This window comes from Periplaneta americana, chromosome 17, assembly GCF_040183065.1.
Source record: "Periplaneta americana isolate PAMFEO1 chromosome 17, P.americana_PAMFEO1_priV1, whole genome shotgun sequence".
In the NCBI taxonomy this organism is placed as follows: domain Eukaryota; kingdom Metazoa; phylum Arthropoda; class Insecta; order Blattodea; family Blattidae; genus Periplaneta; species Periplaneta americana.
This window is the reverse complement of record NC_091133.1, coordinates 14,376,079-14,391,612: the sequence shown is the minus strand read 5'-3', so window position 1 is coordinate 14,391,612 and position 15,534 is coordinate 14,376,079. Positions and strand designations below refer to the sequence as shown.

Here is a 15,534-nt window from a genome sequence, read left to right as displayed (position 1 = left end):
TTTTAATTGTAAGATGTATGTAGGCATATGCATGCATATTTTCATGTATGTATACATAATACGTAACTTAATGGAAGTCACCAGAAACAAAAATTTGAATAGTCTATCTGTTTCTTAAATTAATAAATATAGAGGAATACTAATAATTTTGAACTGCTAACACTTCAAGATGATCACATTATTTTTTTTAATTTGAGCAACCGCTTGCACTGGTGGACTATTCAGCATTGAATGGCCACGTGCTATTTTGAGGTTAGCTAATTATGTTGAATGTATTGATTAGTACTTACATTTCCAGCACCCACACCACTCTTTATAGAAGTTGACACTCTACTATTCTCTACATTATATTGATGTCTCAGATTGTGAAACTTCCTTGCACAATCTTTTTCAGTGGTTCCCAGTCTCTGTGTCCACACTGCAGCATAAACACGTTTCAATGCTTCTATTCGCATTCTTTTATTATGATAATAATTGGGGCTTTGTACAGCATATATACATGTTTCTTCTCTGTACGCCTCAATTAAAGTTCTGACTTGATCTTTGGTCCAACCAACGAGCACAGAATGCATAGAGTAGATATAAACAGCTTGGAGGTAAAGCCGCTTTTGTGGACAGTCGCCATTATGATGCTACCAAAACATTGCGCTCCCGGTTAGCACATGGGCAGTTGATTGTGATGTTGCATCGTTGTTTTAATTAATAAATTAACTAATTTCAATATGCCTACATGTTCTGCGTATGGCTGCACAAACAGGTTTCCAAAAAAAAATCCTGGAACAACTTTTCACGGGTAAATATGCATGTGTGAAATGTACTTATTACCGGTAGGCTAGATACAGTAATGAATGATTTAGCCTAAGTTAGTCGGTTAGATTCGTATTGTTCACGTATTTGTTTGATTAAGAGAAAGGATTAGTGTATTGATATTATTGTAATTAATTTTTATAATCACGAAATCAGACATGCTTTGCAGACTTAGCATTTACGAGCGAAGCTAACCTAACAACCCATGTTGGAAGTTTGTGTCGAGTGCTATAGAAAACTGGTGTACCGAGGTTTCTCTTAAACCGAATGCACGTATTCGTTTGATGAAGAAAAAGAAATAGTGTATTAATATTATTGTAATTAATTTTTATAATCACGAAATCAGACTTATGCTTTACAGACTTAGTAGCTTCATTAACTCGGTCGTGAACTGACTTGACCCACTTGGTAATAAAACTTCACTTTTGTTCGCCGTTATAATCTAATTATATACTATAAACAAAGAGCCTATCAAATATTATATGGTTAAGAGCATTCCATTTTTTCTCTAAACAAAATCGGGACATCTATACGAAATACTGGCAAAAGGAAGAGAATGATAATTTGCGTTAAGAAGCAAGTTTCATTATTAAATCGAAGCAAATGGATCAACCTATAAAAGTAATTATTATAGGGTAGCATTTTTATTGGACTAGTAGCAAAATAAGGTCAAACTGTTATTTTCCTTTTTTATCATTATTGTTTGTTTAACCTTCCAGATTATCTATTAAATACCATACTGCAATTTGAAGAGCTGCCAATTTAAATAACCTGTATATATGTGATTTATCGATGATAGTTTCGTAATTTTTGCTAAAAATACGTGCATAGCGATTCTGTATTACGAAACAAACAAGAAAGTGTGAGTCCTACAAGAAATTAGGGACATATGGAATTCTTATTATCATAAGATCTTCTATAACGTAATAGCTATTTTGCAATGTTTTGGTAGCAACAAGATGGCGTCAGGTCCATCAAACCGGCTTCACTCCGTCCAATGGTATTAAGATGCTAGTGTCTACTCTATTGTATTCTGTGCTCGTTGGGTCCAACCGTAATTGTAATTCTTCTTCTTCTTCTTCTTCTTCTTCTTCTTCTTTCTCTTTTATGGCCTCGGTCACCAAAAAGTGTCCATGTAGCCAGCTCAAATTATTTATACTATAGTCTCTGACTTATCATGATATCCTCTGTGAAGTACAATATCTTCTTTGGTTTCATAAAAAAAATCAATATTCCTCATACTTTAATTTTGCTACGTCTAATAAACTTGATTAATATACTTATAATGTCCATATTTGCCGACGCTAGTAATGTTTTAAGATTAGTCGGTAAAGGTATCTTCTTTTGCTGTAATTCCTCACATTTTTTCCCTATGTCCATTATTTAATTCACACTCAAAGAAAAGATGTTGATTATTTGGCCTCCTATTTCCACAATGAAAATAAGGATTTGAAGTTAATTTAAAAATAAATAATTTTTCCGGGTTTAGTGTATGATTTACCCTCAATCTATTAATTAAAACTATTTCGTTTCTTTTTAGCTTGTATTTACTGAACCATGGAACGTGTAGCCATCTGTTTTCGAGAGTATATAAATCTGTAGGTGATTGTAAATTTTGATTTAACCACCAGGTTTGATTTGTAGTTTGGAGATTTAGCTTCAGTTTTGGTGTGTAGGTATTATACGGAAGCAGTATATTTAGCAGTTTTCCTGAGAGCACTGCTCTTTTAGCCAGGTGATCTACATACTCATTATCTCTTATGTTTGAGTGTCCGGGAATCCATGCAAGTGTGATGTCCAAAAATTGCTGGCGGGCTCTCCATAAAAGGAATCTAATATTATTAAGGTACCAGTTATCTTTGTTCGATTTTAATGTATATAGATCCAATGTTAAGGACAATGAGTCTGTAAGGATAATTAGTTTGTTGTTCGGTCTACGATTATTTCCACTAATGTAATATAAAATAGCCTGTCTAATAGCCATTACTTCTGCTAAGAAAATAGAATTCTCACTCGGGAGCTTATATATCTCATAATAATTTTGGCTGGGAATCCAGAACGCTGCACCAGCTCCTGAATGTTGTTTGGATCCGTCTGTATAAATGTGATCGTAATCAATGAATGCAGACAATTTCTCCTGGAATAGAGAGTTATATAATGCTGAGTTATTCTGTGTTATTGGATGTTCTATATTAAGAAAATTTAAATGAACAGGAATCTTATAGAATGATGCCAAATACGGAATAGTATAACTGGGATGTGTTTTGTTTTTTAAAATATTAGGCACAAATATTTCAACCTGCTGATAACTCTTAACCAATGGAGTATTAAGGAAAAGTTTGCGACTATTTCGAGCCAATCGGCCCAGTAATTTTAATTTTGGAAGTAGGATATGAGAAATTATTGCCGTTCTCTTAATTATAAACTTATCTGTTAGGAATTGAAAACGGTGTAAAATTGGGGATATTGCAGCCGTATGCAAGACCGATTTAATCGGCGTTGTTTTCATTAAGCCTAAAGCTATTCTAAGAGCTGTATTTTGAAGTGTATCCAATTCGGATATATTACGTTTACTAGTACTAGCGAAAGCGAAGCATGCATATTCCATAATTGGTCTAATATATGTCTTGTATATTAATAGCAATAACCCGGGATCTGCTCCCCACCATGTATTGGTTAAGCATTTAATTATATTTAATCTAGGAAGGATTTGGGATTTTATGTTGAATATGCGTAGTAAATGAAAGCTTCGAATCGACTATTAAGCCCAAGATTTTAACCGACGTTTTGTAAGGAATGACCTCTTTATCTACTTGATATCTTTCTTCGGTGATGTTTCTCGTCCAATTAAATCTGATGTGGGAGCTTTTTGTAGGATTTATGGAAAGTCCAGAAGTGTAAGACCATTTTTCCATATCTCTTATTGCTGTTCCAATTGCGAAAGCTAGCCTCTGCGAAGACTTATCTGATTTATAAATTAAGATATCATCGGCGTACATGACAGTTCGTACGTGTGTTGTGAGAATTTTTTTTTCAAAAGGTTGTAAGGCTAAAGTAAAAAGTAAAGGACTCAAGACAGATCCCTGGGGTATTCCAGTATTCACCTCCCTCGGTTCTGTATCCTCTAAATGGGATTTAATTGTTACAAGTCTATTCGAAAGGAGTTTCCCTATTATGCAGATTATCGGGGACGGTATTCCAATCTTTTCCATTTGCTGAAATAAATACCAAGTACATATATTATCATAAGCCGCTTTTAAATCTAGGAAAATTAAGTCCGTAATCTCCCCTCTATATCTGGCTAGTGTAATATCAGTTAAAAGAATTGCAAGGCAATCATATGTAGAAGAATTTTTTTGAAAACCAAACTGTAACCTAGGCATTTGATGATTTCTATGAAGCCAATTTAAAAGTCTGTTCTTTAAAATATGTTCAAATAATTTCCGAGTGCATGGTAAGAGGGAAATGGGACGATAATGTTCTGGCACCTCAGGCGTTTTATTAGCCTTTAATATTGGTTTTATTAATATATACTTCCATGCATCCGGTACCTCTTGTGTGCGAAGAATATAATTGAAATGTTGAATTAAGAGGAGAAATGCTTCGTCTGGAAAATGTTTAATCATATCATATGTTATCTCATCCTTTCCTGGAGCTTGTATTTTGCTTTAAAATTCTGAGTTGTCGTTCTGACAATAGGTGCTGCTATCTTCCGACAGCCTACGAAAGCTGCATTTGAATTTTATGAACGAAAACGTTGCACATGGTACTTTGTAGCATTCTAATGACGATTCTATACTCAATTGTTTTTCATGATCGTACTTGTGGAGTGAATATGTGTGATTTTCTTTAAATGTGTTGAAATTATTTTGTGTTGTGGCATTAGTAAGTATAACATTATGAACGCATGACGGTTTTTTAAATGGCAATACTGTAGACTGGTATGTAATTTTAGCGTATTTTCATTTCAATAGGTTAAACTAAATATGAACAACGTAGCATCCCTGATTTCAACGAGTTTTACCTCATTAAGATTGGAGGAAAAATTAGAGATAAAAAGATTGGGAAGGCCTACACCTTCATTAAACATATGCCAGGAAATTAAGAGCAAGAGTAGGAACTTCGTGAGAAAATTTAACCCTGATATATATAATAAAAATGACTGGATATGTGGCTGCAGTGAAAGAAATGCTCTGTTTTGTTTCCCGTGTTTGTTATTCGGAGGTGGCAGGGAAGAAGCTTGGGTTAAGAAGGGCGTGACTGATATAAATCATCTCCATGACAGGATAAAAAAAAACATGAAAATTCTTCCATTCACATTACAAACGTTCTGAATCTCAGTATTCTTGGAAATACTAATATTGCTGCTCAATTGGATTCTAGTTACAGAAGAACAATTGAACTACACAATCAAAAAGTAACGAATAATAGGTACATTTTGAATATTATAATAAATTGTATTCGATTTTGTGGTTCTTTAGAATTAGCCCTCAGGGGCCATGATGAAAGTGAAACATCTTCCAACCCAGGAGTATTTCGTGCTTTAATTAACTTTAGTGCTGAACTGGATGGTGCTTTGAAATCGCACCTTGAAAAAGCTACAGTATTTAAAGGGACATCAAAGACAATACAAAACGAACTGTTGCAGTGTATTTTAGAAGTATGTCAGGATGAAATTTCCGTGGAGATAAAAAATGCAGATTATGTATCTGTAATTGCAGATGAGACAACTGATATATCTTGCACATTTAAAATGTCAATTATTTTCCGATATATAGTTAATGGGAAACCGGTTGAAAGGTTTTGGAATTTTCTAACTCCACGTGATCATGATGCTAAATTTCTGGTATCTTGCATTGTTACTGAGATTAATCGCCATCTTGAAGGGGATCCCAATAAGCTCATAGCACAGACATATGATGGGGCAAACGTCATGAGAGGCTCTTCCAATGGAGTACAAGCGATTGTCAAAGAAACTTTTCCAAAGGCTTCTTACATTCACTGCCACGCACATCAACTGAACCTTATTATGTTGCATGCTTCGTCAGTAAACAGGAATGTGAAAATATTCTTTGCGAATCTACAAGGGATATGTTCTTTCTTTTCGAACTCGACACAAAGAACAGCAGTTCTTGATGAAATCGTGAAAAAACGTTTGCCTCGTTCAGTTCAGACTAGATGGAATTTTCAATCGAGGTCTGTGAACACTGTGTTTGAATACAGAGAAGAGCTCATTGAATGTATGAAGACCCTTCTTGAAAGTGACGAAGTCAGCAGCAATAGTACCATTCAGCAAGCCTTAGGATATGTTGAAATGTTGAGCAATCAGAATTTTGTTTTTTGGCTGACATTTTTTCATAAAATAATGCCTTTTGTAGACATTCTATATAACCAGCTACAAAAGCGTGAAATTGATCCAGCATGGGTAAAAGTTCAAATTGAATGTTTCGAAAGTGAAATTGTGAAAATTAGAGAATCAGTAGATGAGCTATTCCAGACTCTTTCGGCACATGAAAACAAAAGGATGAGACATGAAGAAAGTGAAAAATCCGTAAGACAGAGGGAAGCAAAAGAAGTTTGTGATATAATTATATGTGAAGTGAAAGAACGATTTAAATTTACAGGACATCTGCCAGCAACATCTTTGTTTCTGCCAGAGAGATTCTCGGATTATTATTTAAATTTCCCAGAAAAACTATTTCAATTTTCTAGTGAATGCTACACATTTCTAAATGCGAAGAAACTAAGAACAGAACTTTCAGTGCTCTATGGAATGGAACAATTCAGGATTATGTCCGGTGCTTTAGGTCTCTTAGATTTCATAGGACAAAACAATCTTTGTGATACACTAAGTGAATGCTTCAAACTGTTAAGTATGCTAGTAACAATGCCCATGACAACATCAGAAGCAGAAAGTTGTTTTTCTACCCTGAAGAGGATTAAGACATTCCTTAGGAACACCATGTCTCAAGAAAGACTATCTGCTTTGGCGATGTTGTCCATTGAACGCGACTTCATCATGGCTATTCCAGACTTCAATCAGAGGGTCATTGAGAAGTTTGCAAGCAGCAAGGAAAGACGGATGGACTTTCTGTATAAATAGGTATGCTTGTATTTAGTCATTTTACTTATTAATTGCATATAAATTAGCTTTATATTTATACGCCCTCAGGTATACACGGCTTTAAAGTTTAAAGAAAAGTATGTTTAACTCCTCTTCAATATCCATTGTGCACCACCATATTTTCAAACCACCAGCCGCCAATGCTCCCTTCCCTCCCCCGAGGAACCGCTATTGACTCTAATCTATCAACAAGAACAATACAGCGTATAAGGAATGAAATGAAAGACTGCACAGAAGAAGGTGGGTTGTCGACACCTGAGAGAGAAAAAAACGGAAACGTCCACACTACCGAAACGCAAATGTAGATGACTTCGACGGGAGATTGACAAAAAAGATATAATTGAGAATATTTATTTGAAAAAGAAAAAGGGCCACCGGCGTAGCTCAGGAGGTAGCGCGTTTGCCTGCTGATCTGCAGTTGCGCTCGGGAGTGAGTTCGATTCCCGCATGCGCTACCTGGTTGGGTTTTTTCCGAGGTTTTTCCAAGCGGAAGGCGAATGTCAGGTAATCTATGGCGAATCCTTGGTTTCATTTCGCCAAATACCATCTCGCCATCATCAATTCAATCGATACTGAAGAAGCTAGTAGTTATTACAGTGTTATTAAATAACAAGCAAAAAAATAGTACCAAGCTGCAACAAACTTCTACCCTTTTACAAGAGAAAATTGATTTGAAATGAAAGACAACATTAAGACGAATACTGAAGAAAAAGGATTTCAGGTGGAAGAAGTGTGCAGAAAAAAAAAATTGAGTAAAACACTGTAAATTAGAATACGCGAAGATATCTACAGCAAATAAGAAAGCTTAGGAAAGTGGAAAAACCGATTTTGTATCTGGACGAGATGCAAATAGATAGGCCTACCAATTTAACGTTTCCCAAGTGCTGGCACGATAAAAATGTTACGGGAGTTTTGACTACCATAAATGTGTCCAGAACACTCATTGTTGTTCATCAGGATGGGGGCGGTGGGGCTAATGGCTTTGTTGAGAGATTCGAATTAATATACACTCCTGGAACATAAACAGACGATTATCATACTCCAGCAATTTTGAAAAATGTGATAATGATAGTCATAGCGACAGCACCGAAGATGCGGAATCTTTTATGTCTGACTCCGTTTCCTTGTAACCAAGTAAGTGGAGTGAAGTTTTCAGGTCAGAGTGTAGCGTAAAGTTCCCCCGTCCCGCCTATCTACTCCCCGCGCCAACTCGTGGCGCGAAGACAGTATATTGCTCCAGATCATGGTGGGAGAATAATGGTATGGCGGATCGTTGATACAAATGCGTCGGGTCTGCGCATGTGACGTCACACTGGGAGGTCAGAGATAGGAATCGAGCACAACAGTCGCTTTAAACTTAGTTATGGTGACAAAGATTACGCGATTTTTTTTTAAATCTATGCGAAAGAAATATGCAATAGAATGCCGGGCTGTGTTATGTATGGCTGCAACAGCCACTCGAAGAGAACGAAATGAACCAATATAAGATACTACGGATTTCCGAAGGACAAAGACGTAACGAGCTCGTGGATCACTGCTTAACGAAGGGCGGACAAGTTCATTTTAAAAGACGCTAAGTTACGATTTTTAAAACAAAAACGTTTGTTCTGACATTACAATAACTTAATAAAAGTAAAATACTTGTTAAAGTCTTTCTCATGACAGCAGAAATATTTGAATGCACGGATTTACAAATATAAAATATTATAGATGTGGAGAGTATTATTATTATTATTATTATTATTATTATTATTATTATTATTATTACTATTACTACTACTACTAGTACTACTACTACTACTACTATCACTGCAATTATTATTATTATTATTATTATTATTATTATTATTATTAGTATTAGTATTATTATTATTATTATTATTATTATTATTATTCCAGAAATACATACAGAGTGTTAGTTGGGAGGCCAGAGGGAAAAAAGACCTTTGGGGAGGCCGAGACTTAGATGGGAGGATAAAATCAAAATGAATTTGATAGTAGACACCGGATTAATGTTGCTCAGGATAGGGACCATTGGCGGGCTTACATGAGGGCGGCAATGAACCTCCGAGTTACTTCAAAGCCATAAGTATTATTATTATTATTATTATTATTATTATTATTATTATTATTATTATTGTAATAATTATTTTATTACTTACATTAATATCGCTATTTTTATTGACACTTATTATTTTCTAATTTTTATTTATTATTTCTGGCTCCGTAAGTTTTTCAAAATTTATATTGATTATGCAATAACCAGAGGAAATGCTTTTCGAATGCAGCCATTAAGAATATAATTAATTAATATCGTAATATGTCCCGCTGGCTAACTATCTTTCGAAAATTAGTTTCATTTCATTTATTTAGAGACACCCTATTCAACCAATACGGTGCGAAATTTCAACATTTGTGTTAATTCATATTCTGAAACCAAAATTACTGTCATTATACAAAATATTACTGCGAATAATACGAATAATCATGGAAGTATAACGTTATTGTCATGCAAAATTTTATATCGATAATACTGTATAATGTTACTAGCAAGTTTATTTGCGTGTGCACTGCTGACGTCCTAACTTCATCCAAACGTACGCCATAATGGACCATTTATTGAAAATTAAACACACGCAAACACTGAAAAGTAATTGAACTCTCTATATTAACACAAAACTGAAGTCACGGTCGATTATATTAATTGAACTTAATTCAGTATACCGATACGAAATCAGTTCAAATCACCGTCATTGCCATGGCCGAATCCATAGAGATTAACTTATTAAAACATAATAAGAAGACTTTTATATTTCTTTAATCTGTGACGTTATGTTATTAGGCTATAGTTCTGCATTACATTATTAGAATCATAACAATCTAATATTTTATTATGTATTCACTCAGTTTCATCACGCTTAAACATCATAGGCTATACAAGTATAGAAAATTCTAATATTTTGTATTCCTTAAAAGAAGAAGAAGAATGACAAGATTCAGTACTTTTAATAATAAAATCGTTCTAATAACTTGTTCCTAAGCAATAAAGGCTCTACTAATATTAACAGCATTTCCCCATAAAAGGTCCGTAATTAAAATCAGAATATGTTGATAAGAAAGAAAGTACATTCAACACAGACCTAAGTTATAAAAATATCGAAGTTGACAGTATCGTTTTTATCTCTTTTTAAGTAAAATAAATATGAACATAGGCCTACCATTTTAAAGTGTTGTCGACAAAAATTCCAAGAAACGTGGTATTATTCACACTTGTAATATAATAATTATCAAAATTAAAAGAGAGTTCAATACTTGTTCGTAATATACCAATAATTCCTTAACTGTGTAACTGTTTTTATTTGCGGTTGTCCATTAATTCATTTTCGCCTTCAGTGCACAGAGTTATTGCTGTATTGTCAGCATATAATCATTGTTCACAATTATAATGTCCCACAACAAATATTTATTTTCATCAACGGTGGCAAGTAACAGAATTATGATCAGAACCGCCTCAATGTAAGGTTTACGTTATGTCACTGAAGGCAAGGCTAGATCTTGGTCCCAGCGTGACATCTTCTGTGCGAGTGAGAGGGCACGATACCTCCACACCGCCTCACCTTATTTTTCCACCATGCTCCAGATATGCCCCAGATAGTTAGGGTTACATCCGTCCAGCAAAAGGAGGACATGTCCTATCTTGTAATAATTTTTTCTTGTCCGGCAGACATTAAAAAACATTGAAATGTCCGGCATTTCGCATTTCAACTAAAATTCATAAGAATATTGAATAATGTGCAATATTATGCGTAGAATATCTATATAAATGGAGAAAACCTATTAAATAATTAACTACTTTCAATGGTTGAAGCTGGAGCATATAAAAACATAAAATATGATGACCTATTGACATGTCAATATTCATAATTAAGCTATTTTATCAATTTTATTCTGCAATGTACAAAGATATGCCAATCAAATTAATTTTGACAAAGATTTAAGTTTAGATAAACAATGATGCAAATTCTTCAATTGCAATAGTTCTGTGAGCACTGAAACTTTCTCAGAACACTTAAAATTGTGTCAATTCTATTTATTTATCCCAAGTCACAATGGAAGTGCTGACGGAGTATTTTCCCTAATATCTGCTCGATGGACAAAAGAATGAAATCGCAACCTCACGGATACAGTCAGACATATCATCATGGTGAAATACAATTTCAAGAACATGTCCTATGAACAGTTCCATAGTTATTTGTTGTAAGATATAAGTTGGTCCCTTCAGGCTCTTGTGCACAAAATGGGCTCCATCGATAAGTAGGGTACAGATGTAATACTGATCCAGCAACTAGTGAGAAAACTGACTAAGGTGAGCCATTGTTTTTATCTTTAATTTTATTCACACCAATTTTTAAAAAGTCCTCCTTTTTCAGCAATGTCCTTTTATTTTAGATTCCATGTCCTCCTATAGAATTTCTTTTCATGGTAACCCTAGTCATAATAGGCAAAATGATTATAGTAACTAGTCCTCAAAAGAGAACCGATAACAAATAAGATTACATTTGACACATATTCTTTTTAGATCCTACTCTTTGTAATATTAAACGTGAAACAAATAGCTTAAAACATTAATTTCATTCTATCTCCGTCACGTCTCATATCAGGCTCACAAAACCCGAAGCAATTTCGAATGCACGCAGACTCGCACATTCATATAAAATAGTTATTCATCCAAGAACAAAATAAAGGAAGGAGAAATGAGGAGAGAAAGATATAATGAATGACAGAATGACGACATAACAAATACAGAGCAATTCGAAATAATTTGACTTTATTGAAAATCCGCAATGATTAAATGCATGTACAGTACGTAAGAAACTTTTAAAGAGTCACATAACATAGCTATATAGATATTGTAATTGTATACGTCATTAACAACTGAAAAATTGTTTAACTATATAGACTTCTATTCGTTTCATTCAGGCGTAACAAGAATGTACATCAAAAGGTCCTAATGCTACTAGAGAACAGTCAGTAGTGTTGAGGGCCATCAGAGCCTGGTTCCTTCCTTACGAGTTAAAACATAATCGCGGAGCGAAATAGACACCGAGACGAGCTGAGTCATGCCAGTCAATTTGGTTTGAAGTTTGTTACCGAGTTGTCTGTTATTCATTACTGTGTTGAAAGTGTCACCATTATGCGTTTGGTTTAGAAACTGTTGGTGAATTGATTACTCAGTTCCATGTCAAAAGCATAAATCTGCGCAAGTTATAATGTTCATTGTTAGAAATGCTCACGACATAAGTACGAGGGGGATCCAGGAAATAACGACCGTTCGCACATACCCGCCGCGCAGCTGACTCCCCTTCCTTGTTTGAAGGTCAACTGGCTTCCTTAACATGTGTTCTCATAATGTTGTGAGTACTGGTTGCAACAAGTCGCCATTGTGCATTTTGTGTTACTTCAAAATGAACGACGTGATTGATAATCCCACCGACTGTGAGGTGAGGAGTGTGATTCGATTTTTGAATGCCTGACATTTGAAACCTGCAGAAATTTACCGGCAATTGAAAGAAGTGTATGGTGATACTGTAATGAATGAACGAAATGTGAGAAAATGGTGTGAAATGTTCAAGAATGGGCGAACAAATGTCCACGATGAAACTCGACCCGGACGCCCATCACTCATCACAGAAGACTTGAAGACTAAAGTGAACGACAGAATCTTGCAAGACAGGCGCACATCACTCGACGAATTGCATATTGTCTTTCCTGACATTTCTCGTTCATTGCTTGGTGAAATTGTGTCGCAACATCTTGGCTACCACAAAATCTGTGCACGATAGTTTCCACGGCAACTGAGTGACCAACACAAAACTCAGAGAATGGCCTCAGCATTGACATTCTTGATGCGATATCACACAGATGGAGACGCCTTTCTTGATCAAATTGTGACTGGTGATGAGACCTGGGTGTCTCACAACACCCCAGAGACCAAGCGCCAATCACGTCAGTGGCATCATCCCTCATCACCCAAGAAACCGAGAAAATTCAAACACACTCTCTCAACACAAAAAGTCATGGCTACTGTCTTTTGGGATCGCAAAGGTGTTCTTTTGCTGGATTTCATGCCAAAAGGCACTACGATCAATGCAAATCGTTATTGTGAGACTTTACGAAAACTACGGCGAGCCATCCAAAACAAGAGGAGAGGAATGCTTTCGAGAGGAGTTGTGCTTCTTCACGACAACACCCACCCGCACACTGCTGCTTCAACTCGAGAATTGCTGGATCAATTCGGTTGGGAAATCTTTGATCATCCACCCTATAGTCCAGACCTTGCTCCTAGCGATTTTCACCTTTTCACTAAGCTGAAAGACTTTCTGGGTGGTACGCGTTTTGGAAGTGATGAGTTGAAGAAGACAGTGAACACCTGGCTTAATGAATTGGCGGCAGAGGAGTATAACACGGGAATTCTAAAGCTAGTGAACAGATACGACAAATGTTTAAATGTAGGTGGTGATTATGTAGAGAAGTAAAGGAAGCTTCAGTTATGTAACAGAATTGTTTTTTTTTTTTTTCAAATAAATATTTTTTTTTAATTATTACAACAAAACGGTCGTTATTTCCTGGATCCCCCTCGTATATTCTACAACAAAAAGTTTCCATGTACGATAATGTTAAAAAGAACTCTTGCGGAAGTGGTATGGAAAATTGCAAGAAAATATTGTGACCATCATGTTTCCGTCCACTTGTTAGCCCGGGAAAAGGGTCAATTAACGATAAAAATAGTTACCAGATATACAGTTCTTAAGAAAATGAAATATATATCGAAAAAAAAAAAATGTATGTTTCAGCTTGATCATTATACAGACAATTAAACATTTCACAACGAACTGCCGGAAAAAACTTGGAATCAAAAACTACAAAGGTCCACGAATTGATACCATGCAGACACACAAGTAAATTCCGAATTTGTTACTGGACGGTGGGAAGTGTTGCTGACAGTGTAAAGGAGCCTATATGAATAGAAGCATGGATAGAATTACAAGGCCACGCCATTAAAAAAAATAACAGATACTGGAGAGCAGAAAACATCCTGCTTCTGCATGAAGGCTCACTTGATGATGAGAAGCTTGGTGAGTAGTTTGTTTCAATGTACACAGTGTAATACTACTTATTTTGAAGGCATATCAATGCTGCAAGATGTCAAGCAAAAATTAATATGAAGACCATTGTTCCAACAAGTGAAAGATATTGAATGCGAGGAATGATCCTTTAGCAAAATTCTACTGCACACATTGCTTTCCGATCACTAGGTCTTGTTACAGAGATTTCCCACAGAGTTAAGGATCGCATTACTACATACGTCAGGTGCATTTTCGTGGCAGCTATGAAAGATTCAGCACAGACATGGAACAATATGACGTCATCACGTTACTACCTGCTCTTTTCTTGCAGTGCAATTATCTCTGTTATATAAGATAATGATTAGCTGTTTTAACCCGAAGGCTGTTTGTACTTCTAATACTTGGAAGGAAATGTAAAAATTTAACACGTTGACTGCCGTAATGTTATGTGTAAGACTATTTTTATGCGACCACTAATTTAGTTTCTTTTCCTTGTCCATAGAATGCATTTATGGGAACTTCTGTATTGTAAATTATCGGAATATAACGTTTCATTCATAGGAATGTTGATATTTTTTCGTGAGACAAGAAAGTAAGTCTCACGCGGCCTTTATAACAAGTTTTTTTACGTTTCAAGCCATATGAGACTAACGTTTCTCACGCCTTTATCTAATCCCGCCAAACTTTTATTCCAGCTGGAAATTATTTCTATACATTGTTGGAGCCGTGGACTCTCGTTAGGATTATTTAGCGTGTCCTACTTCTATCTTGAGATGGGTGACAATTGTCCGTTATTGAAATACTCGTATGTCATATGAAGAGGAGCAAGCACATATACAAAAGTTATTTGATCAGTATTTATCAGACGATGGATTGTCGAGTTTCAGTGATGGATCATCTGATAATTATGTTCCATTGTCACATAGCTCGTCTGAGTCAGGAAGTGACCACCAACTTGTAAGAAAGAAATACAAGGGTACAACCCAAAGGTATGTATCGAATAGTTTGTCAGTATTTGTGGTGCATACCATATATACAGTTATTGTATAAATGTATATATTTATAGTTTTCATATAATTATATAGTATAGCCCTATATAATACAAAGTCTCAAGTTTTTAGTCTATCTGTGGTTTTATTCTATTTCCAGAACAGCACATCAGAACCAGGGACTACCAGTTGAGGACAGTAATGCTGCTGAATCACCGATTGATCAAGTTATATAGAACTATATAATTGATAGAGACAATGGTGAAAACTATGGAAATGGCATGAACACTGACAATATAAACTGGGGAGTAGTATCAGAAGACAATATGAAGTTATTACAGTGCAAAATGTTGGAGTTGATCCATAAGTCTCTCAGAACTATGCTGACAAAATGCCCATTGATTTCTTCTTGCTTTTCATTGACGATGAAATTATAAATATCTTGGTAACTGAAACAAACACATACGCATCTCAAAAATTGAACGAT

At 35.3% G+C, this 15,534-nt stretch overlaps 1 protein-coding gene across 2 annotated transcripts in view; it reads right to left on the bottom strand.

Moving 5' to 3' along the window:
* Nucleotides 1-15,534, bottom strand: part of LOC138693161 (zinc finger protein ZFP2-like) — a 59,808-nt gene that overhangs the window by 2,713 nt on the left and 41,561 nt on the right. The window contains exon 1 of one of the 2 annotated variants that reach the window (XM_069816863.1): nt 291-684. The exons of the other annotated variant lie outside the window; for it this stretch is intronic. Coding sequence (XP_069672964.1) covers nt 291-572 — 282 coding nt within the window. The 5' untranslated portion in view covers nt 573-684. Of the gene's footprint in view, nt 1-290; nt 685-15,534 lie in introns of those variants that run through there. 2 annotated transcript variants of the gene reach the window in all.